This window comes from Saccostrea echinata, unplaced genomic scaffold, assembly GCF_033153115.1.
Source record: "Saccostrea echinata isolate AGI-Se365-2 ecotype Australia unplaced genomic scaffold, CSIRO_AGI_Sech_v1 ptg000025l, whole genome shotgun sequence".
NCBI classification, from domain to species: Eukaryota; Metazoa; Mollusca; class Bivalvia; order Ostreida; family Ostreidae; genus Saccostrea; species Saccostrea echinata.
In genome coordinates, this window is record NW_026889774.1 from 22,181,047 (window position 1) to 22,209,013 (window position 27,967).

Below are 27,967 nucleotides of genomic sequence, written 5' to 3' on the forward strand. Positions count from 1 at the left end.
TATTTACACCTGAGTCAAATGCCATTGAGAGTTATCTACCCTTTAACCATGTACTAGATTTTTTTTTCAAATTTTCGTGTTATTAATAACTTTCCTTTTATATTGAAATTTGCAGTATACCTATATATTGCTACTTTGGAAGATAATTGTAAAAAATGATATATAAAATTTTTATTCTTTAATTTTTTTCAATGATATACGGGGACTTATTTTCTTCATTATTTCAGCTTCCGCCATGAATTGAACTTGGACTGTCAACATACAACCCAAAACATAGCGCAAAAATGGCCGGAAATGTCGGTATGGAGCAGCTTATTCCCATTGTGAATAGGCTGCAAGATGCCTTCGCATCCCTGGGCCTTCCACTTTCCTTGGATCTACCCCAAATTGCTGTAGTCGGTAGTCAGAGTGCAGGGAAAAGTTCAGTGTTAGAAAATTTCGTGGGCAGGTAAACTATTACGCAAGATGATCCATCAGGTCATTTTTAAACACATTGGTTATAGTGAACTATGTAGCTGATATATGTTTTGTAAAATATCTGCTTAATTTATTATGAAAAGATTTGTATGTTTTTTATTGATGTCTTGTGAACGTAGGGGGCGTATCAGAATATAACTGGCGTGTTATTTTCAATATGCAGGACATACATGATTTGACATGTGTAAGATACATGTCATTATATCACATTGATTAATTTCATTCAATAATGTGTAATATTACATTATGAAATGTATTTTTAACTTATTGGGTGTCATATATTCATCCAACATATGTATAGAAATGTAAAGATAGTGTATGTAAAAATGTGAACAAAAATCACTAATGCTGTGTTGTGTGGTGTACTAAAACCAACAATTTTTATTTTTAACATTGTCATTACTGAATTAAATCTACAGTGTACTCCAGCTTCGCAACCCAAAGGTTTCACATCTGAAGTCTACTCGAAAGGATTTCCGGTCGGAAAACCTTGGTTCGCGAAGAAGATTTTACTCAATTAAGGCACAGACAAAACTGTTAATAAAAAAATCCTATAGTAAATCAAAATGTTTAGAATACCATTTTAGAGAAACATAATATACACTTACCCTACTTAAAATTTTTCAATAAATTTATTGCCTGCAGCATCAGATTTCTGTAATTAAATTAGATATGTTACATTAATATCAGTATTATTAAAATCATAACATACTGTAGATCACTAAATTTTCTTGACACCTTATTTCCGCGAGATTGTTGTTTGGTATTTATATGTGAAACAAAATTGTCATAAATTTAGGTTATGGCTGCTGCTCTATATAATCTTTTGATAGTAGAATTATATGCAAGAATTAAATTTTCATGAGCAGACAGTCTCCCGTAATTACACGAAAATAATGTTCTTGCGAATAAAAAGTGATTTAAAGAATTTCCATAAATTGCTCATTAAATTTATCATCATCAATTTAATATTTCAAATTTGATGTTACACCTGTCAGTTTGGAAAATATATGTTCCAAAACTATAGAGAATGCAAGGGTACATTTTGGCTGATCTTTATAACTGTAGACATGCATTATGATTGGATTTAGTATATGTTCATACTTCATATTCTCAAGTGGTTCATTCACGTACTCGGACAAAGTTTTGTGTTAATTAAGCCTTCAGGGTTTCAACATTATCTCATTTGATGCAGACATACTCTCAACTATATTGGAATTTTTTAAAATATGCACAGGATGCAATATTCATTATTGTGATTAGAAATAAACTTAATTTTTTAATTTAAAATGAAAAATCATTGAAATTGACTTGTCATATATTTTGTAATCTTAACAAAAGGTTGTCACGTAACATTTAGGATGTTGGACAGTGGTATGTAAGTCAAATCACATTTTGTCCAATTGAAAACATATAAAACTTTTTATTAAATCCTTTCACTGGAATGATTTGAAAGTTCATGCTTATGACTTAATGGTATGTCATGATTTCAATTCAAGTTCAAATACATGTACACACAAAGTTATGGAGCAACCAGATTTTGAACATCTTAAAATCATGGCACACTAGTTGGTGTGCAGAATGGGACCTTTTATCTTAAAATTGAAATACATTCAGACTGTGGTTTGTTGTTGTCCTTGACCCGATAGTCTGTCATGATGTTTATTCAAGGTCACTCTAACACGGCCATGGACTAATGATCAAGAATATGGTTGTGGAATGGAAGAACCATGAGCTCTTCTTAACAATATCCAAATGTAGTTCAGATGTCCTGGAACAGCTGAATTATCTAGAATTGGTCATTCATATATCTTAGATTCTAACATACAAGTATATGTCTATTTAAATGAGAATATTAGAATCTTGTATGGGTAGTATAGTTTGTTTTTTTTTCCTGTTTCATGTGTTTTTGTTTATTTCTTTTTAAAGTGTTCCATACACACTAACACTATGCAGGGAAATAATGTGCTTTGTTCTGATGAAAATTCTTTTGACATTTGTTTCTTGTTAAACCCATGATTAAAAGATATGGTATTGATCTGCAGATGCTTAGGAATTGGATAGTGTAGGAAAAGTCATTGTTGAGAGTTATTGATATTTGTACATATTAAATGTTGGGCATTTAATACTAAAAAAGGGAGATAGAGAGCCTTGATTTTCAGTATAATGTACCGGTATTAAATTTCATAGCTTCCAAATATATGATGTAGCATTGAATAGTTGTAGAAGTTTGATAAAAAAAAAACATAGGTGGCATATGATTGTTTTCTTCATTTTGAATACCAATCACATAGCAGTGCAATACAATGTATATTGACTTGCATTCGAAATGCTCCACCCATTAAGTAAAATAAGGAAATTTTTTATCATGTTGTCAGTATTAATTACCATTTTTCCTTATGAACAAACTATACCACATCACAATAATGTCTTGCTTTGATTGGTTACATTGGAGTGATCAGATATGATCCTGACCTCCAAATAGTCAATAAATGCTAGAGCTTTGAATTGAGTAATCTTACAGCTCTACAGAACTGTACTGGAGCACGGCATTGATTTACCAAGGAACCTGTTATGTATATATACACTAGAACAGCCTCCTTTTTACTCTTTTAGTATTGATATTTTGAGGGACATTAAGATGCTATTTATGCCAGTGTCCTAGGGCTTGATGCTAGAAAAGCATGTTGCTTGTTAAACTGTTTTCTGGAAAATTATATAGTTGACATTTTGATTACATTCGCATTAAAAATAAAAATCAATCATTTCAATGTTAATGAGATGGGTATTTATTAGGGATTGCAGTTGGTAACTGGATAACCCATTAATCGGCTGGAATGATGGTAATCAGTTAGAAAATCTGTAATCAGTTAGTCGTAAAAAATTAAAATGTATGTACTGTACATCACAGTGACTATATTTTCGCAACACTTTATTTATGCAAGTAAGCTATTTGGTATTTATTAGCAAGACAAAATTTTCATGAGCTGTGGTTTCTGTTCTATATAATCCTTTATAATGCAAATATACGCGAGAATAAAAATTTCGCGAACAGACAGACATGCGTAATTATGCGAAAATAGAGTTCTCTTGAATAAAAAGTGATTTACAGTATTTGAACACAATTTCCTTGAAATTTTATTTCAAATTCAGTTTGAAAAGAAAAAAAACCAAACATTGATCATTTATAATTAAAGTTCTATATATCTAATTTTAAGTTAAATTTGAGATAATTAACAATCTATGGATAGACATCCTTTCAGTAATTGGACAGTTTATGAAGCGTTAATTACTGTTTAATCTGGGTGTTAGTGCCAAGTTTATCCTTAATTTCTTTAATAATATGTGAAAAAATTATAAAATCACCATTGAGTACTGCAAACATTATTATGTACCTAACTGCTTTCAATGTGTAACTACCCCATTGATCTGTACATTTATCAATTAACATAGATTTTCAATTTAAAAAAAAAGTGTAATCAATTAATAATTCAATCTAATGATGGTGACAAAACAGACAATGCAGAATGTTGTTTAAGTATCTGATATACAAGATATGATTCAGGGTTTTAAAATTGAAATAAAATCCATGTATGGTTTGGTTAAACATAAACAGAATATGTATATAATGGATTTGGTGAACTGTTTTGAAAAAGGATACTGTAAAAGTACTTTTTTCCACGGAGTCATAATTCCGCAGAATCACCATTTCTGTTCAATTTGCGAGTACATGTATAAAATTAGGCGGATTTCTTAAATTTTCGCTGTATGTACTTAGCTAAGCCGCCCCCCCCCCCCACTTTTTTTTTTTACAAAGATAGACAAAATATAGGCATTGAACATTGGGGCATAGTCCCCAAATGGTTTTTTTTGTTGTTTTAGCCCCCTCCCCCCACTTTCAACAGGCACATAGCAACAAAATGTTCATTGAAAGGCCAGTTGCCCCCCCCCCCCCCCCCCCCCCCGCTTGTTACAGTATAGTCAAAGAACGGTAAGTGGTAGCGTATAAAAAAAAATTGGTACTGGAAGAAGTTTGATCCCCCCCTCCCCCCCCCCCCCCCCCCGTTTGAAATTTTTTTTCTCCTTCAGTTAGCCCCCCCCCTTTCAATTTGCTTCCGACGCCTATGCTTGTGGAATCTTCCTTCATTTGGCTTTGATTTTGAGTCATGTAAAACACTGTCATTTGTTGATAAAAACATTGTAGATAATTGAAAAAGTGTACCCAATTGTGAGAACATCTCCCACTTTACAGGAAGAATTAGCAATGAAACAGGAAGTTACCAGAATAAGTGTTACTAGTCGTGTAATTTATTAATGACGGCTTATAGTCTCTTAATATTGAAAGACTTTATGTCAATCAAGCTCTGACAAGAATCAAATGCTTAGAGCACCTCCAAAATTATTTTTTATGACAAGAATCAAATGTTAAGAGCACCCATGAATTAAATTTATTTAATTACGTGACCCAAATTGGAGGATTGAGGTGGAAACTGTGCCTTCAGTTGAAATCTTAGCTGTTGGACGTATAATAAGGCAAATACAATGTATTTACGACTGCGTATTATGTTTGAATATCCCCTATCTCATGATACAGACAGCATGACAACATTGTCTGAGATGGATTCACTTCCTGCTTCCGTATCATAGGAAACAAAGTTAATTTCCTTAATATAATACTGCTGTGTCGAAAAGAAACATATTTTAAATATCAAGTTGAGAAATGTTCATTTACCTATATATGTATCACTTTTCAAAATCATAGTTGAGTACAGGTCTTAGTCAATTCTGGTCAACCTTGGTGTAAATTAAAGAACGATAGACAAAAATGCCTATGTAAGCCCTTTCCCAAAATTTTGAACATTTTTCTTGATTAAATAAAGCAGTGTAAAGCAAAAATGTGCAATGCACTGAATATAGCCTTATAAAGTTTGTCTAGAAATGTGTGTGTATTGCATCAACAATTATACATGTATATTAATATGACATATAATGATTCAGAGCTTGCATACAAGGAAATAGATATACTATTGATAATTATGCAATGATTGCTATTTAAGAAATAAATGAGTAGTTTTGGGCATTTGTGAGGTTACAGTACATTAGAACACATTTAATTCATGAATAAACTGTGAAGATGATTATGCACGAGCAGCTTGAATTACCATGTATTCCACTTTATATATTAGATTTTAACCAAGCATGCAGCTACTGATATTACTGAATGATATACAGAACATTCTAGCTGCCAAGAAATCACTTGTATATGTGTACACTGTACCAAGTTTTATTGACCATTGCATATAATATATTCAATGTACCTTTGACTATAGAATGGCATAGGATAATTCATTGTCATATTCTGCATGTACAATTTGTATGATATTGTAGCACAATATTATATGTATTGAAGTACTATATACGATTTGTTTTTTTACAGAGATTTTCTACCCAGAGGGTCTGGTATTGTGACTAGGCGACCATTGGTGTTACAACTCATCAACAGTAACACAGGTATGAAGGTGTTATTTACAGAGCACAGGTCAACAGATAGTAAATATATACATAGGTGATACATAAATGGTAGGGAATATCCAGTAGTTTCTCTCTGTTATTACTTGTTTCTATTATTGGTGGTCATGTTTATTTTTGTGCATATGTTTGTCATAGTGCCAGCAATTGTAAATATTTACATTTGGAGACAAAGCCATGAATTTTTACTTTAAATAGTAAACTGTCATTGGGAAAAAAGGATTAGGAGACCTTATTAGCCCCCCCCCCCCCCCCCCCACCCCCCTCCGGCCCAATACAAGCGTTATGATCTGAACTTGATTTAATTCCAGTGTTGTAATAAAATGTCATTGAAATTTTTGCTCACAATATTAAGAGTTAAGTATGGAAATTTTTGGGGGAGTTTTTGGTTCTAGTTAAAATGATTTCAAATGTACAAACTAGCAGATAAGATTTTCAAAATTTCAGAGAGAATTATAGTTGACTTCATAAAACAAATTTGATAATTCATCTGGGGGAGTTAAGAAAATAGCTCCAAATTATGCTGACTTAAAGCTTTAAATGCCTGTCATTTAATTGTCTTGCTTATGGAGACATTAATCCATTTCCTAGAAAAATTAGGATTAAATTTACCAGACTTTAAGAGAGTTTTTTTCTGTCATAATGATGGCACTGTACTTTGTGTAAAAGCTTTTACAGACTTTTACAGTTGATAGATTTGAAGTAAAAAATGAAAAACTATAACTTTCGCCCATTGTTGTTGAGACCTTTGGTAACATATGTATCAATTCAAAATCCCCCCCCCCCCCCTCTTCTCTGTTGTATAAATTGGTTTATGCAAACAATTTATAATTTCATAATGAAGCAAGATGTAATGTAAGGCTTTTTGTTGTTGTTGTTTTTTTTATATATAGAATATGCAGAATTTCTCCACAAGAAAGGAACAGTGTTCACAGATTTTACTGATGTACGGAAAGAAATCGAAGCAGAGACTGACAGAGTAACGGGGCACAACAAGGGGATTTCTAATATCCCCATCAACCTCAGGGTCTACTCCCCTCATGGTGCGTAACAAGATAATAATAAAGTTATGCTGTTTTACTTCATGAAACAGTACTTTGCACTTATTTTTCTTGTGAAAAAGTATATTTGAAACAAACTTTGTTATGAAATTTTTTGTTTCCTATTTTGTTATGTCTTTATAAAAAAATATAAATTGATAGTATTGAATGTTTTCAATAATGTTTTCTTTGGTAACATTATGTTTTTATCAGAAAATTTGATATTTGATTGATTTGATAATGTTTCCTTTGGTAACAATTTGATCTTTTAATTCTTAGTTTTGAACTTGACCCTGATTGACTTGCCGGGTATGACCCGTGTTGCTATTGGTGACCAGCCACCAGACATAGAAATGCAGATCAGGTCCATGCTTCTAGAGTTCATCACCAAGGAGAGCTGTCTAATTCTAGCTGTCTCCCCTGCTAACACAGATTTGGCCAACTCAGATGCTCTAAAAATAGCAAAAGAAGTAGACCCACAAGGTACAGAATATTTGAACAGAATGTTTATTTTTTTTTTGGGGGGGGGGGGGGGGGTCCAGTATTTATTGTATTTCAGGATGCCAGTAGGCTGCAGAGTATTTCTTGATATAATTTTAATAAAATGTGTTAATCATCAATTTGATAGAATATCCATTGCTTGATAAGGGATGTGTCATGGGATTTTTCTTTACATATTTGCAGGACTGCGGACAATTGGTGTGATAACCAAGCTAGATTTAATGGACAAAGGGACAGATGCCAGAGACATTTTAGAGAACAAGACATTACCGTTAAGGCGAGGTAAAATGTTCTTCTGGAATTTTTCAGAAGTGTTAGAATATAGGGATAATATGATTTCATAATCTGAATCTTTCTACATTGTACGAACCATATGAAAGAAGTAACTGTTATGTTCAGTGCTTATTCTATAGTTACTATGTTTTAAATGAAATACATGTATGAAGATAACAAACAGTATCCAACTAGAAAGTCCAATGAAATGATTACCAATTTCGAGCAGAGCAAACACAGACCTCAAAATTTAGAGGTGGGATCAGGTGCCATGGAGGATTGAGCATCCCCTGCCGACCGGTTACACCCGCCGTGTGCTCTTTGTCATAGGCGGGGAAAAAACCCAGAAAAATCCATAGACAGTTCAGTGTATAAATAATGGCTTGACAATTAATATGAAAAATGTCAGTCAACATTTGACTCAATGATAGGTTGTATGTGCTGACAAGGTCATTTTATCGACCATAAAACTTGCAAAATGATGACTTCAAACGAGACTGTTGATGTCCTTGTTTCATCAACTTGTTTGTCAATAGCTTGCCTTGTTTTAAAAATTACTCATACGTAGAGCATGCTCTTGCATATCGAATTAACTGAGAGACATAAACCCCATATGCAGGTGATAAGGGTATATTGCTACATAAGTAAGGGAAGTTGACGATTGAAAAGTTGAAGTCATCATGTTTATCAAAATCTTACATCTATCCTAAACATTAAGAATATTAATTGACCTGCTTGTTTCATTGCATTATTATTCATTTTTATGCCCCCCTTCGAAGAAGGGAGGGCATATTGCTTTGCTGCTGTCGGTTGGTCAGTCAGTTGGTCTGTCAGTCTACCAATAGTTTCCGTTCATTTTCTTTGCAGAGATTGCACAAACTGGAATGAAATTTGGTATACAGATTTATCATAAGAATAATAGGTCAAGTTCTGTTTTGGGTACGATCGAGCAATTTCGGACAGAGTTATGCCCCTTGGACTTTGAAAAATTCCAATTATTTGCCATTTCCGTTCAATTTCTTTGCAGAGGTTGCCCATACTGAAACGAAATTTGGTATACAAATTTATCATAAGAAAATCTAGGTCAAGTTCTGTTTTGGGTATGATCGAGCAATTTCGGACAGCGGTATGCCCCTTGGACTTTGAAAAATTCCAATTATTTGCCGTTTCCGTTCAATTTCTTTGCAGAGGTTGCCCATACTGAAATGAAATTTGGTTTACAGATTTATCCTAAGAAAATCTGGGTCAAGTTTATGTTTTGGATACGATCGAGCAACTTCGGACAGAGTTATGCCCCTTGGACTCTGAAAAATTCCAATTATTTGCAGTTTCCGTTCATTTTCTTCGGAGAGGTTGCACATACTGAAATGAAATTTTGTATACAGATTTATCATAAGAATATCTAGGTCATGTTCTGTTCTGGGTGGGATCGAGTAATTTTTGACAGAGTTATGCCCCTTAGAAAAATGCCAGTAATTTGGGGGAGGGGGGCATAAGTGTTTTACAAACAGCTCTTGTTTGTTAAGAGTGTAAACATAAAGTTTCATACTTTTGGGGATTTTTTTAATGACTGTAATATATCTGTGGGTATGTTAAACAGGTTATGTTGGAGTGGTAAACAGAAGTCAACAAGACATTGATGGAAGAAAAGACATCAGACAGGCTCTGGCAGGAGAACGCAAATTTTTCCTCAGTCACCCATCTTACAGGTAGTGTAGAATTTCAGAGTGTCAGTTTTACTGAAAATTCTCTTTATTTCTAGCACATCAACATGTTATTTCAGCAAGTTTCTTTAGGTCAGTGAAAACCTGAATATTTCTTGTCATGAACATAATGTCTTTCACCTTCCATGAGAGGGGTTTATTGTAAATGTGAATTCTTCTCAAATCAGTTAGATTTTAGAATGATTTAGAGTTTTGAAAGAAGTGATAAATTACTAGGTTAGATGACATTTCACATTTTTACTTTGAGTGTACCTAATGTGGCAGTGTTTGTCTTCTGTAGACACATGGCTGACAGGATGGGAACCCCATACCTACAAAGAGTCCTTAATCAGCAACTAACCAATCATATTAGAGATGTTTTGCCAAACTTAAGGAACAAGCTACAGAGTCAGCTTCTAAGTATGGAGAAAGATGTCCAGGAATTCAAAAACTACCAGCCGGATGATCCATCCAGAAAAACAAAAGCAATGATGCAGTGAGTTCTGTTCAAGTTTTGAGCATTTTGAGAAATGTTTAATGTTTTGATTTTTTTTGTCTTTTCACCTGCCCAATAAGATAATTGGCCAGAAAAGTTGATAATTACACATATGAGAATGAATTTTAGCCTTGAAAATTTCGGAAACAATTTGAAAATATTAAGTGTTTTTTGTAATGCATTGTATTGCTTTTAATGAATAATTGACGAGTTTTTTCAAGACATTTTTGTGTACTTGTATTTTTCAGAATGATTCAGCAGTTTAATGTTGATTTTGATAAAAGTATAGAAGGTTCTGGAACAGAGATTAACACAAGAGAACTGTCAGGGGGAGCTAAAATAAACAGGATATTTCACGAACGCTTTCCGTTTGAATTGGTTAAGGTATGAAGCCTATCTGATTGAATTTAGAATGATGTTTATGCATTTAGGGTTGTGTTTGTAATTCTATGTAAATAGTCCCCCCCCCCCCATTTTTTAAAAAAAATTTCTTGGAATTGAAATTAAGTTTTGATATGTCACACACAAAAAAAAAATGGGTATGAATTTTTCTTCATGCCATTAATTTCTATTGGAACATAAATTTTCTTTTAATTTTTTTGCTTTTGGAATTAATGAATCAGAGTACTTTTTATTGTTGACAACCAGAGTACAATAAACTATTAAAACCCATCATGGGTGTCGGTGATTAATGAAAGATTTGGGGTTCATTGAAAAATTATAAAAAAAAAAAAAAATTTTTCCATAATTCTTTGTTGTTTTCCTTGGTGTATATACATGTATTTTGCATAGTACACGTACATGTATAATCATACAGAAAGTGTTTGATCTCTGTTTATTGTTTTTAGATTGAATTTGATGAACGTGAACTCAGGAAGGAAATTAGTATAGCCATTCGTAACATCCATGCTATTCGGTGAGTATTTTTCAAATTGTAAAAAGAATGATTTTTTAAAATGAAATTGATCAGATCTGTAGTGCATATTCAAAGAAATCTGAAATTCTGTGGAAAATTTTTTATTTTTATTTTTTTAATTGAACTTGAAAGTAAATTTCCGCATTCTTGTTTTCCAGAACAGGTCTATTCACTCCAGATAAAGCCTTTGAAGCTATTGTTAAAGAATACATAAGGAAACTAAAAGAACCTTCATTGAAAGCTATAGACATGGTGGTTACAGAATTAACAAAAGTTGTGCATAAGTGTACAGAAAAGGTACTGTTCTTGTTCACCAAAAAAAAAAAAAAGCTTTGTAAAGGAATCATTGTATTGGTTGGCTATCCGATAACTTGTACACAGAATTATCAGGATGAGGAAAAAAGAAACTTATATTACGTATTTGATATTTAAATTCTTGATTGAAAAATAATGAGAGACAAAGGTATCTGTCACTTTTTCAAATAAACTTATTAGAAAATGAACAGCTCTCATAATATTTATATGTGGCATTTTTTTTTTTTTTAAATTACACATAAATTAATTGTACTGTATGGTAAAAAATCACAACATAGTTTTTTTTTTTTAATTAAGTTAAATATCATTGACTTTCCATTAAATGAGTATATTTCGGACTACTTTAGATGAGCAGGTATCCACGACTACGGGACCAGACAGAGAGTATAGTAAACAACAGAATCAGGGAGCAGGAAATGAAGGCCAAGGAACAGCTCAAGTTACACGTAGAATTCGAGCTCGCCTACATTAACACCAACCACGAGGACTTTATAGGATTTGCTAAGTAAGGATTTTCAGAAGAAAAGCATTGTTAATCAAGATATTTGAAGAATTAATTCATCTGAATTCATATTTTCTTTTAATGAGTTTCCATCGCATTTCTTTTTCCAAGAGGTGATATAGTGGGAAAGTGCTGCTTGTATTGTTTTGTTGTGCCTGTATTATTTTATCCTTTTTTTGTATCATTTTGAAGAATTTTTTCAGAGACCTATTGCAGTGAAGGAGCTCATAAAGAAAGATTTATAACAATAATCGTATGTCCATAAACAGTGCATCTTGTTTCAGGTCTAAAATCAATAATCATTTGAAAAATGTATATCTTATTTCAGTTTTTTTCCTCACTTTTTTTTTTAATACCTGTTCACCATACACACAGATTTTGATTTGTACGTAGATGTAGTGCTCTTTTTGATTTTCTCATGTGAATTTTCTGTGAAAAAGGCAGATTCACTTGTGCATTATTATGGCTGATTTTGTTACAGTGCCGATAGAGCTGTGCATAAAGAGAGAAAACAAGTCACCAATCAGGTACATCACTGCACTTGTAGTTTTAACATTTCTAATTTCGATTAACCCATCATTTCAGTGCCCATAACAAAGCCGAAAATAAAGAACGGAAAAAAGTTGGCAATCAGGTATTTGACTCTATACCTATCATTTTGTTTAACCCACACTTACCTACAAGATAGCACCAGGTATTATTTTTGTCTTCTTCTCTTTTGTGTTTATTAAATATTGATGGATTGCAGGGAAAAAATAATATAGTATTGTATATAAATATGTACATGTATATGAAAATTCTTCAGAGAGTATGCATGTACTGTCATCGTCAATTTTTGATTGCACTATTTTATAATTCTTGTAATATATTTAGTTTAATTAGAAATTTTTACAGTACTCTCAGGCAAGTGATTAATTTTTGGTAATAAAAGTCTTTGAAATTGTTAACCTTACAATTTTCTAACAAGAATGAAGATTTTTTTTTCCTCTTTATGAATTTCCTCAGATTTTACCAATATCTGTTTTAAACTCTTTAAAAAGTTAATTCCTGAGACTTGATAATTTCACAGCATGAACTCTTTATAAACTATAATATAAATATATAAATTGATATTAATGTCAGTGTGAGTATTTAAGTCTCTTGGTCTTATCTATTTTAAAATATTTATCATAAAAATAACTCTTGAAATAAAAATATAATTCCACACTAAAGCTTGTATTCTTTTAAAGAAAATGCATGTATAGCTAAACTGTTAATGATTTGAGAAATCAAATGTATATGTTACATGTATCTTTGGGGTTTAATTGATCTGTGTGGGTACCATTCCAGCAACAATGATTTTGTGCAACGTAAAAAGTGGTACATTGTCTTGCTAAGAAAATCAATCACAAAATTCTCAGTCCAGCAACTTTTTTTAGCTCACCTTAGCCAAAGACTCGAATGAGCTTTCCTGATCAAATTTTGTCTGTTGGGTTTTTGTTATTGTTGTCATTGCATGTATCAGTTTTTTTTTCTCTCTCAAGTTTTCAGGTTTTATCTTCCCAATAACCAATTTAAAAAAAGTTTTAATGTATGGGCAAGAAATTTTAAGCAGTTTATATGTTAGATTACTAAATTTATCCTCATTAGGAAAATGTTCGAAAAAAATGAATTTTTGAGATTTAATACAGTAATACTGTGCTATAAAATTTGAATTTGACTTTTATTACTTTTCAAATTTGCCAGGTGATAAGAAAGGGCTATTTAACTCTACATAATATCAGCTTCATGAAGGGTGGATCCAAGGATTTCTGGTTCGTCCTGACCGCTGAAAGCATTTCCTGGTTCAAGGATGAGGAGGTGGGCATTCTTCTTTGTGTATTGACTTGTCAGAAAAACGAGTTCAGATTCAAAATATTTAATGAAATAAAATTGCAAATTCAAAATATAAAATATTAGTATATTTTTTTTATGGGATTAAATCTTAAACATGAATTCAAATCTCTTAATGTATTAGTATGTGTATTAGTATATTTGCTTGTGATATTTTATTTTCTGATATAAAATAACCTATAATTTAGAATATTTTTATAATAATATTTCTCAAGTCCGTAATCACTCTTATGCTGCCATAATTGTCTGATGATAATTTAATTGATTTAGGCCAGTATGTATTTGATAATTGTTGTAAGAGAAGAATTTCTGATCAGTGCACACAACTAAGATATCAGTCACTAATATGTTAATAACTAATTGTTTTATGATTCATTCTTAAGTTTTCCCACAAAATGTAAAGTTGCTTTTGTTAAAGTACTGTATGCCAACCAGGAATAATATGCACTTCCTTCCACACACCTTTTGCAATCTCCATTTGTGATTCTGTCTTAGAATGATTTTGTTGTTAAGCGTTGATTAAATACGACCTTCAAAACCTGTCGTCAGAGTAACAGCTCCATCAGCATGCTAAATAACAAGCATTTAAGTTTGTATTTTATTTAAATGATTGAGAACCATTTCTGTGTGATAATGTTAACAGCTGAGCATTTGTTTGTTTGTTTGTTTAAGAAGAGAAAATCAACATTTTTTGAAGTAGACCTTTAATACAATCATATTTATTCTTTCCCAGAAAGATTCTGTTAACAAAATAATACTTTGTGAAAAAAAGGCATTTGGTTTGAAACCTTCACTCTTGAATGACATGCATGTGCAAGTATATTTTTTGTCACAAGGCATGGCTGAATGACCATGAATTTCTAAGATTTAGACAAAGTAGATGGATGATAACAGTGCTGTTATAATATTTAATACAAGTTATTTAAATTGCTTGCAATCCATATGTAAAAACGTATGCAATACTGTACATAATTTGAGTATTTTGTCAAGCAATTAGACTTTAAACTTGCAGGAGAAAGACAAGAAATTTATGTTATCTCTGGAAAATTTAAGAGTACGGGATCTAGAGGCAGGAATTCTGAACAAAAGACCTTCATTTGCTCTGTATTCAAATGAAAATAGGTATATAAAGGTGGATGAATTGGAGGATTTAGCCCTACATATCAACCAGTCCTCAACAACCAGACTCTTATGTTGTGTGTCTGTTTAATTTGTTCTCTATGTTAATATTTGTTTCTTGCACAATATGACAGCATGCAAAGTAGATGAGTGATTTATACATGTAGTTCTCTGTGATGTTATTGGTTGTGTTATTAATTCCAGTTTTAATGTTACTTTTTTTCTCTCTCTTTTTTTACAAGATTTAATACACATTATTTTTCAATGCTGTCCAAATCATATTGAAAGTCGTCTTCTCCAGTTTACTGAAAAGATGAAAATTCACATAAATTGCAGTAAGTTTTGTGGGAAGGGGAGGGGGGGGGGGGGTATCCAGAGGTTGTTAAAGTTGTCAGTGTCAGTATATTTTTGATATGGCTATTCATAGTATTTCAACATTTTACTGGGAAAATAGAACATTAACATTTTAATTAAAATAAGATAAATATTGTGACTGTAAAATCTCGTACATGGGAAATGTCTACTTTCCAACTGAAATAGGAAAAAAGCTAAATTTACCCGGTAACTGTAGATAGACAGCATGTCTGAGTAATTTGAGTTAAATTTTAATTCTGTCGGTCAAATCCTAATGTTGATAGAAAATCTCTTCCATACTACCTGTGTAAGATTCACATATACACCTTGTTCAAGTAACAGGTTGTTCAATCCTGCACTAACTATTCCTGTTCCCGAGCATTTGGCATAAGTGCATATTTGATTCATTGAAACAAACTTATAATTAACACATAAGACTGACAATTATTCTAGGAAAAAGAGAAGAAATATGTTATGAGCTTGGACGGCCTTTTAGTACGAGATATACCTGACTCGGGCTTTATGACTAAAAGAAAGTCATTCGCAATCTTTAACCAAGACAACAGGTCGGGTGATATACGTATACACAACTGCACGCATAGTGTTGATATTGTATGTTGTAACCCTGTGCCTAACACTAAATCCTCGTTGCTTTTTACGTTCCTTATCATGTTATATTTTGTGGAATAGAAATGGTGGAAATTGTGTCTTTTTTTTATGTAAATCATACAGATGGAGATATTCATTCTTTTCACCTGGGATGGATTTTATTTTGTAGGTGGAGTTGAAAATTTTTGACTTTTTTTTTTCATAAAAAATCAATTACATTGTGCATGTATACTACTCAAAGAGGGAGTTTTATTCAGCTTTTTAAGAATGTACATATCTGTGTGAATTTTAAACAGGTTACTAATAAAAATTTGTCAGCAATCAGTGCGTATTAACAGTGAGATTCTCATTTAGGCTTCCCATCCAGCTAAAGAGCTGCAGCATGACAACTTTCCTTTTAGTACAAGTGTACAAAATTTAACAGCACTGTAGCATGTTTGAATATTGAAATTTCCAGGAAAAAGAGAAGAAATTCATGATCCCCCTTGATGGCCTCCGAGTGAGAGATGTGGAAAGTGGTCTGTTCACTAAACATTGTTTTGCATTGTTTAACCCAGAATCTGGAAGGTATGTGATGAAACCAGAGTTCCTCTTCTGTGTTTTCATCCTCATTTCGACCTAAACATTACTTGGATTTACTTTTCTTCATGTACACTGTAGCTAACAGGAATTTTTTTGGGGGTGCTGTGTGTATTCAACCTTCATCCTGCATGTGCATGGCTTGGGGTGCTAACATACATTGCCTGTGTAGTGTTCCTGCATTTTACTGTAGGAAATTCTGATTTCTGAAAGAGTGAGAGAAAAAAAATGCTTGAAAACTGTTATCATAAGCTAGCACATAAATTTATTGGATTTGGAAATATATAATCCAATTCTTAATGGATGCAGAGATCATGACTAAATACTGAGTAGATCAAGCTAACCAAGACACAAGATAAGGTGAGCTTTGGTGATCAGAGCTTCCATCTGTCACTCATTCTTCTTGATTTTTAAAAAAAAAATCTTTTTCATATTTTTATTTTCTGATTCATCATAATTTCATGTGGGGGTAAGAAAAACTAACTGATCCCCTCAAAATTACTATACTTTTGAAGATACTGGTGTCACTGGTACTGCAAATGGTAGAGAATCTCTGAGAGCAGCTAGTGTGACATTTTAGTATGGAACATGATGCTTAAATATCATTGCTTTTGTAAAGATACATGAACCTTGATATTGTGATTGAAGTAATAGCTAGTAATCACTTATCCTACTGCCATATTTCTTGTAGCATTCACTTGAAAAAATGTGGCTTTACATTTATTTCAGACTATTACATATCACTCCTGGATTTAGGTTTTTGACAATTTGATAATGAGTTATAGTGTACTTGTTTATTATTAAGGATAATCATGATTTAAGCATACCTGTCACTGACCAGTCCTGAAATGTGCTGTAATGATAGCACTTTCATGTATTTAAAAGCCATCAAAGAACAATCCTGAAATTGTTTTGCCTATGAGAGGAATTATTGAGAATTCCATGGCATGTTTTTTTTTTAAATTCGTGGTATGTACTGGTGCCTTTTTTCAACTTGGTGACTTTGTTTCAGTTCAACTTGTTTGTGTAACTTGTGATTAAACTAAATCGTGGTGTTGTGATCATCATTGCTCATGTAATACCAACAAGACATCTGAATTATATTACAGCTGTACCATGTGTACAGTGAAAACACTACTGTTTGGTGTATATAAATGAATCAAACAATACACATATATAGCTGTTAGGAATGTGACATAACATAGTGATTATGATGTTTGTGGGGTTTTTTTTTAAGCAGATGTACTGGAAATTTATTTATTTATTTATTTATTTTTTTTTTGCATGCTGAATTTATATATCATGAAAGTATATTAATGTATTTATACATACATGTATATAATGATCATATAAACCCTTGATTGGTATATTAAGGAGATCACTTAAAAAATTATATAGTAGGAAAAACGTATAGACACCATTGTGACTAAGTTGTATAACAATACATGTCTATATTTCATAGAAGTATATAAAGACAAATTCCACGCATTTCTGTTCTGCATTCTGCTTTTTGTTTCCATTATAATTTTGTGTCTCATGTATTGGATTATAATCCTTATGTATATTTTAATTTAATTTATTTGATCGAAAATAAAATTTGCATAACACTGTAAATATTAATGACCAGTTTATTTTCAAATAAGTGCCAAAGATATTAAAGATTGAAAAATGCAAAATTGCAATTTTGAAAGTTAAAGATCTTAAGCAATAATAATGTTGAATATGTTGTTTTTAATGCATTATTATTGGGACAGTGGAAAGCTCGTTCAAGATGTTGTCAAATAAAGCATTGTTTTTGTTCAGGAATGTATACAAGGATTACAAACAGCTGGAACTATCAGCTGAAAACCAAGAGGAAGTGGACAGTTGGAAAGCTTCTCTCCTCAGGGCAGGGGTTTACCCTGACCGATCACAGAATGAGGACGACAAAAAGGTGGGTGTACGGTGAGGGTTCTCTACTTTAGGGCTTCTCTCCTCAGGGCAGGGGTTTACCCTGACCGATCACAGAATGAAGATGACAAAAAGGTGGATGTACAATGAGGGTTCTCTACTTAAGGGCTTCTCTCCTCAGGGCAGGGGTTTTCCCTGAATGATCACAGAATGAAGGTGACAAAAAGGTGGGTGTACAGTGAGGGTTCTCTACTTTAGGGCTTCTCTCCTCAGGGCAGGGGTTTACCCTGACCAATCACAGAATGAGGATGACAAAAAGGTGGGTGTACAGTGAGGGTTCTCTACTTAAGGGCTTCTCTCCTCAGGGCAGGGGCTATCCCTGAAAGATCACAGAATGAAGGTGACAAAAAGGTGGGTGTTCAGTGAGGGTTCTCTACTTAAGGGCTTCTCTCCTCAGGGCAGGGGTTTACCCTGACCAATCACAGAATGAGGATGAGAAAAAGGTGGGTGTACAGTGAGGGTTCTCTACTTAAGGTAAATAAAAAGGGGGCATGGAATAAAGGAAACAGGGATAAATGAGGATTTGGCTACATGTACTTTGGTATAATGTGGAATCATTTTAATTCAATTGACATGGGGTGTCAGTGTTCATGGGCAAGTAAAATTTTATTTAATCGTGGGGACGTAATTTTGTGGGTAACCCATATGTACAGAAGATTCAGTGAAACAATTTGCTGATGGAGTTGTGGTTCATGGGGATGTAAATTTTTGGTTAGAGTGACCCACAAAATCCATGAACATTGGGCATTCCACAGTATGATATATATATCATATCAAAAGTCATGAAATGTAAGATCATCGATCCAACTACAGATGGAAAATAACAGAGGATAATCTAACAGAAAACTGTTTATAGATAAAGAAGATAAAAGATATTCATAATTTTATAAATATATCAGAAATATAGGTTAATAACAAAAAAATTGTTAGGCATTCTGATTGGAAAAAAAAAATGGTGATAATGCTAAATTATACGGTAAACCACTTTTAAAGCAAGCATGCTTAGAACGAATCGATGCTTACAGCAAAGTGATTTTCATTCCTGGTGACTTTAAAAAATATTTTGAACCTAACGGTCATAATGGATATGATTAATTAATTATGCTTATAACAAAGCAAAATCATCTGTTCCCAGCACTTCGTTATAAGCTTGTTTTACTGTACATTTACCTGTTTGTAAAGTATATTCTTTGAGTTTAAAATTGATATAAAACCATGCATTTCTCATAAAAATATCCTTGCAGAATAAGGAAGATGTGGGCTCTATGGATCCACAGCTGGAACGGCAAGTAGAAACCATTAGAAATCTGGTGGAGTCCTACATGAAAATTGTCAACAAAAACCAGAGAGATCATGTCCCAAAATGCATCATGCACATCATTGTCAATGAGGTTAGCCAGTATTTCAAAATGCACTGTTCACCTAAAAAGCAAATACAGGTATTATAGGTGTTATCAGTGGAAGGTTTTTTTTCTTGGAAATTCTTTGACACAAAAGTGATGGTCTGATGGAATTACAGGCTAAAAGTAATAGAATTTATACAGATGAATAAATATACAGTTGAACTTCGGTATCTCAAACACTGATATCTCAATTATCATGGCTATGTCGAACTGATTTGGAAGTCCCAACTACTTATTCTTCAAGTATTTTACCCTTAAATCCTCGGATGTCTCGAAGTTTTTTCTCAGTCCCTTCAAGTTCGAGATAACAAGGTTTGACTGTACATGTACACAGTATGATTTTTTAAATCAGAGATATACCTTTATGTACACCTGTAAATTTACAATGTTTGTTTGAAATTATTTATGTATTATTGTGTGGTATGATTCACAGATAAAAGAATTCATTGGAGGAGAACTGCTGGCTCATTTATACTCAAGTCCCGAACAAGTGAGTAATGTGATTTCCAGTGCTAGTTTTTTTTTTTTCAATTTCCACTGAATTTAAGCATTAGCAATGTAAAATTCAGTGAATAAATGCATTCTACATACTACAAAAAGGGGAATGAATTTTCTGAAAGTTTGTATCCTGATGACATGGAAGATTGATTTTGAGAGTAATTAATTTTATTTGTTTAATTAATCAGAGTTCTATGATGGAAGAGTCTGCTGAGGAAGCTCAAAGGAGGGAGGAACTCCTCCGCATGTATCATGTGACTAAAGAGGCCCTGAGCATCATAGGGGACATCTCCATGAGCACGTCCTCCACCCCTGTGCCCCCACCTGTGGATGATGATTGGCTGAAAGTTGACCAATCAATGCAAAATGGGTGAGTTATTTTTTTTCATATCACATAGGCAACAATTTAGTACAAATTGAATAGGGTGACCAGAGATTAGGCATAATATAGTGAAACTATCAATAAAAGTGGTATGAAAATTAAATCTTTGTAAAAAGAAAATTCCTGTAAAGAAAACCAGGAAAATTCACAGTTTTAGACTACTACAAAGAAATACTCTTCCTTTAACAGAAGAACTCACATTTCTTTTCCTCTTTTATAGTAGACCCAATTCAAGGCCATCCTCTCCCAAGCCAGGAAGAGCCCCTCCCCCACCACTTCCTAATCGCCCGGGCAGTGCCCCTCCTCAGAATATGCCCGCAAGGGCAGCACCAAACATTCCATCCAGGCCAGCTCCAACAGCCCCTGGATTCAGTGCATCTAATGCAGCAGCAGTGGCCAACATGATGGGAGCCAATGTCCCTCCAATTCCAGCGTAAGTTATCGGTCGGGGTGGTCATACTTAGTTGTTGTGAAGTGGAGAGATGCTGAGATCTCACATGTTTAGTATCATATCTTATAACATTTACATAGACTGATGAAACATTAGAGATTCTTTTATCATCATAAGATATAATGATTTGATTTTTTACTTGTTTGTAGTTTGAATTGAGGACAATATGAAGATATTTTATCAGAACGATTTTGGTTTTCAGGTTTAGATCTTTTGACAGAACATTTTTTTAAATTTTTTTTTTACATTGAATATATAGGATGTATTACATTGGTGCATATTATAAACACTTTTATGCAGTTGGACTGCGTATGATCCATGCCAACTGTATTTTACCAAAATTTATAGATTTTGGCATTAATTTACATATTAGGTTTTAAATGTATCTCCTTTCATTGGCAAGAATTTTCTTGGTTTTCAAACTGAATTGAGCACAGATTTCAAAAATTGCTTTTCTTTTCAATCACTTATGAAATATGAAACCCTCACCTTTGAGTAAGTTTAACACAGTATAGTCACTTAATTGCTAGATAAATATTGAAAAATGTAATATAGAATCTGACTGAAGAAATCAGTGAATCTAATAAAGGAACCTTAAAAATATAAACTGCTGATAGGAATTTGTTAATAAAGGTTAAATTAAGTAATGTTTTGTCAAATTTAATTATTATTTTTACGTACAGTACATACATGGATGTGTATATGAGATAGCAATTGCTTTTTAAATTGGTGCAAATGAACCTAATAAATTGAACAGAATAGTGACACAGTATGTATTTTGGTGTAAATGCTCATTGCCTTGCAGCTGGGTAGATGGATAGCCTTGTGATTAATTGTGGCTCATTAGTAATCAGAGGTTTAAATAGTGAAAAGATTATGCATGTCATTAAATACTCTCAGTATGTGAAAACAGTTACTGGGTTTATATGAAATTGACATACTGTAGATTATCAAATTTTCGTGAGACCTAATTTTCACAAGATAGGTACTTGATATTAAGTGGGACAAAATTTTCACAAATTCTGGTTATTGCTGTGTATAATCTATACAAATAAAAATATACACAAGGATGAAATTTTTGCAAGCAGATGGGCTCATGTAAGCAAAAATAAAGTTCTTGCGAATAAAAGTAAGTTACAGTATACATGTATGCAGTCAAATAGGGTTAAGATGTAAACGAAAAAGACTGTTCCTTTAAATTTTATATGTAAATTTGGGTAGAGAAAATTAAAACAAGTAGAATGTAAATAATCTATGTATTGACTTGTCTGATTTGCATAGTATAGTAAAGTAATACAAGAACTAATATTTTTCCCAAGTCATACAGCATGGGCACATTTTGTCTTTTTTACAGGAAATATGATGTGAATATAGACCGGAAAACGGCACAAAAAGGGTTCGATACAAAACACATCTTCCCAATAACTCACTCTCTGTTTGACTGTTCTAGTTTGATTTTGACAATGCTATAGAATATTTGTCAAAGAAAATTAGAAAGCTGTGCTTCAAACCTGTTGCCAAAAAAACATGTGTTAAGATCATTACACAATCACAGCAAAAAAAAAAAAAAAAGAAACCAAGTCAACGAATGATATAGAAATGAAAGTCCTTTGAAATAATCTAATTTATTTTGAAACAATTTGAAACACAGTTTTCGTTGTGTTTATTTTGCTATATCTAACACTAGAATTCAATATGCACTCGTTATACAGTGTGGTTTACTCACACACATGTATGTATACATGACCTGTGAACTTCAAACAGAAAGTGAGAGAACACCACATTCAGCTAGAGATGGTGGTGGTAGTTAATCTTTGGAATATTTTAAATATAAATGCAATGTAGATGCAGGGCTGAAAAAAAAACAACATTAAAACATGTGCTACTATGGGGAAAAGTGCAAAAGTAGAAAAAAAAAATATGATATGCACCATGATGCACTGCTGCATTTGTCAATGAATGCATGTTCTGATCTTTTCTTTTCTTTTTTTTTTTTTAATTTTCTGGTTCAACTGCTTTGCTTTAATATAAGAATGTGTACATGTGGTAAGAGACATGTATACCTAGTTATCTAGTATATATGTCTTGGAAGTAGTGCTCAGAATTTCTATGAATCTTCAGCCTTTCATGGTTACACATAATGATGGACACTTTTTAGAGCTATATATTTTGTAGGATTCTTTTTTTCACACATCTATTTTTGTTTGTGAAGATTGTGATGAATGACAATACCCCTCAGAGCATTTTACCTGTCTGTGTGCATACTAACAAGTTGATAAAATATTACTGTGCTTTGTGCTGCAAGGTTCAGTGGTGGATATCTTTATTTAATAGAGAGCACTTTTTATCTTACATTTTCTATCACTAATTTTATTTTTAATCAATTCACATATCTTTTGATGGGGTTATGAACCTATCTGACCATTTCTGTAATCAACAACTACAGGTTAAAATTCACATGACTGTTTTAAGTGTTAGAAATTCAAAATTTGAAGTATTAGGTGTACATGTATGAGAAAAGTTAGGACAGCAAGAGGGTATAGGTTTTATAGATAAAGTTTTAATACAGTTCTTTAGGTACATGATACATTTGGTTAAAAAAAAATCTACATTGATTTCATCTCCTTGGTTTATGGGAATTCAACTTTTCTTGTAGTGGAAACAAGGGAGCAAGAAACTACCAAAGCTGCATTAAATATTTCATGCTGCATTTGGTTGCCATTTTTCTCTTTCTAAATAGATAGCTTAATAATCTTTCTTGCATAATATGAATCGCTGCCTTTGGATGTGTAGTCATAATAGAGGATTTATAATTACACTGTAGCCAGATCTGTACAGCTATTATATATTAAGCTGGAGCTTCTTTCTTCTTTTGCCAGTTTTTTTCTTAGCTAAATTTGGTTTTGTGATTTTTGCAATATTGGCTCTTTGTTTTATTTCATTTTTTTTAAGAATGTGTAATTATATAATTGCAATACTTTATAATTTGATATTTTCAAAAAACTATTGAGTTAATTTATTTTGTGATAAAAAGCTTGAGTTATATTTGTAATTTATTTTGAATTAAGGAAGAATGTCTCTTTGGAAGGGGAGATAAGTCTAATCTTTCACGATTGGTATTTATTTTGAATCAAGGGTAAAAAGTCTGTTCAGAAAGGGAGACAAATCTATGATTTATAAATTAATTTAAGTCCTTTAACATTAAATATGTATTTATTAACATGATTATTAGTTCATTTGGTATTTTATCAAAATTGATTACTATGAAGTGCTGTGTTTGCATGCATTTCGAAATTCATTTAAGTTTATATCTAGACTACTGGAGCATTATTTGAGAATAAATTACATTTTCATGCACCAAGGGAGACATTCCACCTTAATAAATGGGATGCAGAATTAATTCTAGTGAGAATGAATTTATTATAAATAGTCTTTTTTTTTGTAAAATTTAGCTGGAATGTTGGCCAAGCAGTTGGAAGTGCATATATGCGCAAGTACGTTGACTCCCAATGTAGCTTTCATTTGTATTATCAGGATTCCTATTTTGCTTATTAATTTCACTAATTCTGTTTATGTAAAATATGATTTGCATGGTTCATTCTAAATCATATGCTTTTTGCTATTTTTCATATTAATTACATTTTAACCAGAGTTTGTTTACATGTATATTTACCAGTTGTATTAATACACAATATTACAGATTTTAAAACAAAATTGGGGGGGGGGGGGAGATGGTTAAGTAAATTAAATCGGTAAAAGCACGAAGCTGAGCAGTAATTGGATAACAGAGAGAAGGAACTTAATAAAAAAAAAACAAACTTGCTAAAATGTGTAATAGTCTAAGGGTTGAAGTAATATAGAGATGCCACGGAAAGATCCAGGTCCTCATGTGAAGGATTTTCAGTATTACATTAAACATTTTCGCAGTAAACTAGACTGAAGATGGCTTAGGATCCTAAACCTAGGAAAAGTGGACCCTTTCTAAGATGTTAGAAAAGAAAGTATATAAACTGAAATTGCTTTTCTGCATTCCAACCCCCTCCCCTTCCAAAAAAAAGGGAAGGGGGTGTTATGCCCCATTTTGTGGGCTGGAATTTTTGGGCTAGATACTGTCCATCCATCCTCCCATTTAGCAAAAAAATTCCTGGATATGTTCTTATATTATAATTCTGTATTGTGAGCTTCCTGATATTATATAGTCACGGCATTTTTGCATCATTTTGCATTTCAGGAAAATATATATATATACTTATATACACTTTGTTTCTAATTCCTTGTAAACATGTACTTCTAATGTATGCTTCTGTAGAATTTCACCCAAAAAATGTAAAACTAGTTTAGATGGTGTGTTATTATTTCCAGTTTACAGAAAATATACACATATTTATTTTTTTAAAAACTTCTCTGTATTCTTTTCTAGTCGCCCAGGACCGGGGGGAAATATTCCAAAAATTCCAGACCGACCATCCATCCCTTCAAGACCAAACATGAATTGAGAGGACTGGATCAAAAGTGGCAACAGAGGGGTGTAATTCTTTGAGCAGATGAAAAATTAAGTACATTTATGCAAAAAAAATTGTGTATTTCATATTTGATATTAGTGAGTTCCAATTAAAAAAAAAAGAGTGAATACAATGAAAATAAATAAATATTATATCAGTAAGTCCAGTCATCAGCAGGCTGATGACATTTCCTAATTCTTCCACGTAATGAAACGAACTGTTTTTTATACAAGAGAAAAAAAAAACAAAACTGGAACACATGTAAGTCAAAGTCACAAGAACATAGTTCAGGAGCAATGCAGAATCAGGTGGAATCCTACAAGAATCCAGGATTTGTTTTTGCTTCAGCCAAAATTTCAAAATGGAAATTGTCTCAAGATGGTTTGTGCATATAAATCTATGTATGACTTATTGCTGGTAAGATTTCTGGATATTGACTGTCTTTATGACAAGATGTAAAGCCTGTAGAAATTATAGAGAAAATCTCCAGATTTAATGTTAGTAATGTCCAGTACCAAAATCTGTGTGATGTTGTAAGATATGTGCATATTTTAGGAAAAAGCAGTATTTTACAGTAGATTCTGAAATTGTAATAGCTGTTGTAAAGTTTATAATACATAATACATTTATTAATAGTTGATTAACATTGGTATGTAATCATAGAACTGCAAGAAGAATATAAATTGTCTGGGATTAAATGCACATGCTTGTATTTTTAATGGTGGGAATATTTAAACAGGAAATTTGAAATGTAATGCTTACTACTGTACTTGATTTTTGAATAATGGTTATTAGATTTAATTTGAAAATTAATGTTCTGTTTGAGAAGAGATAGAATTCTATTTATAAAACGGTCTGAATTTGAAGTGCTACAGAGGTTATATAGGACAGATGTACTGTATTTAAATGTGTATAGATCGTTGTACAGAATCAAAGTGTGTACATAATATTGTACATTGTATAATATGTAGATAGTATCTTGTTACCATGGTTACTGTTTATATTATGTTTGTACTATGTGATGATTTGTGCAATCTTGTTTTACTTTTCAATTCTTGGGAACTTTTTTTTACTAGACCAGCCATCAGAAGGTTATAAGTTTGAATTTGAATGAAAAAGAGATTGTCTGAGTTTCTGTTTTACACGAAGGACAAAAAAATATGCAAAGAAATTGATCAGTAATTTTTTTGCACCTGTCAAATAAATTTCATGTGTATACATTTACATGGACAAACTATATGTAATTCATTACATGCATTTTGTTCACTTTGCCAATATTGGGCCATCCAAAATAAATGTTTGAATAGAAAGTCTGAAGAGGAGATGGTCATACATGTATTATGAATTGATTACAATGTTAAAAATTTTTCAAACTTGTTTACATACTGTACATGTACTTGTAAAACATTTTAAAAACCCTCTCATCTTAAAATCCAGTTTTTTTGCAAGTATGTCTTTTTTCATAGACATATATCTGATAGTAAAAATTCCTCTCTCCTTCCTCTAAGGTTAAATTAAAGAAATATAGAATTTTATTTATTTTGGATGGCATTATGAAAGACATCCACAAGTAATATTTAAACTTCCTCATGCATTAAACCTTGTCGAGCAAAATTCAAAACTACTATAAATAATAATAAACTTTATCACATTTCTTTGAGATATTTTTACAAGTTTACAGTATAGACTTAATAAAGTCATTTTTGTAGCATTTATAGATTATATTCTAATTAGCTGTTAAATCATGCATTATCTAAAATGACACTCTAGAGATATTCATGTCCACATTCTGAGTATGCAGTGAGAGTAGTGAATGTTTGTAATTGTGTGTTAGAACTAGACAATGTCTGGTAGATAACAAAATACATGTATGTTGTAATATGGATTTATATGTCATCCTATTAATTAAAAAAAGGGGGGGGGATTTTTTTGGATGTTTTTAATTAGTCAGAGTTAATGGACAGAGAATGTGAGATTAATTTTATTGCCATAACAGGTTGATGTTCAGTCCTTTATAAGATCTTGAAAACCACTTCTGCTTATAGCTACAAAATGTAACCAATTTAGAGGTCGTTTGGTTGAGATCAGTCACATCATTTAAGTTCATGTATTATAAAACATAATAAATTAAAGTGATAACACATGATATGGTTGTTGTGTTTTAATAAAGAGGGTCCTGCTGAAGAATATTTTTAGATATACAGTATACAGCTGCAATTTCAATTGGGGTTTACTTGGTATTGATTTCCTTAACAAGTCCCATTTTTGCTGAGTTTTGAGTTCATTTTTTTTTTCTTTCATCAAGAAGACCAAAACTTAAATTTATGTTAATTTCATCATTGTTAGTTTCAAACTATGGCCCTAGACCTTTGGCAGATTCAAGATTTTTGGCAGAAAAAGGATGCCTTATTTTGTGTCCAGTCAATAACTCTTTAATGAAGAAATACTGGAATTTGATACTTGACACAATGATTGCTTATGACCTGAGAGTGTGAC

General features: G+C 32.2%; 1 protein-coding gene across 10 annotated transcripts; it reads left to right on the forward strand.

The window, feature by feature from the left end:
• The first annotated feature begins 220 nt into the window (after positions 1-220).
• LOC133192181 (dynamin-1-like) lies at positions 221-27,617 on the forward strand. Of its 10 annotated transcripts, none has more exons than XM_061328142.1 (22): positions 221-448; positions 5,915-5,988; positions 6,900-7,049; positions 7,326-7,529; positions 7,731-7,829; positions 9,421-9,529; positions 9,825-10,019; positions 10,268-10,403; positions 10,868-10,935; positions 11,094-11,232; positions 11,598-11,755; positions 12,234-12,279; positions 13,478-13,591; positions 14,637-14,746; positions 18,089-18,218; positions 19,480-19,626; positions 20,072-20,128; positions 20,325-20,506; positions 20,739-20,951; positions 22,324-22,365; positions 24,422-24,463; positions 25,390-27,617. In XM_061328142.1, the coding sequence occupies exons 1-22, from the start codon at positions 285-287 to the stop codon at positions 25,463-25,465; spliced, it is 2,655 nt and encodes an 884-aa protein (XP_061184126.1). In that variant the 5' UTR covers positions 221-284; the 3' UTR covers positions 25,466-27,617. The 10 variants fall into 10 exon arrangements, with proteins under 10 accessions (XP_061184126.1, XP_061184123.1, XP_061184125.1 ...); XM_061328139.1 differs by lacking the exon at positions 14,637-14,746 and adding an exon at positions 15,551-15,663; XM_061328141.1 differs by lacking the exon at positions 14,637-14,746 and adding an exon at positions 16,164-16,273.
• The last annotated feature ends 350 nt before the right edge of the window (positions 27,618-27,967 follow it).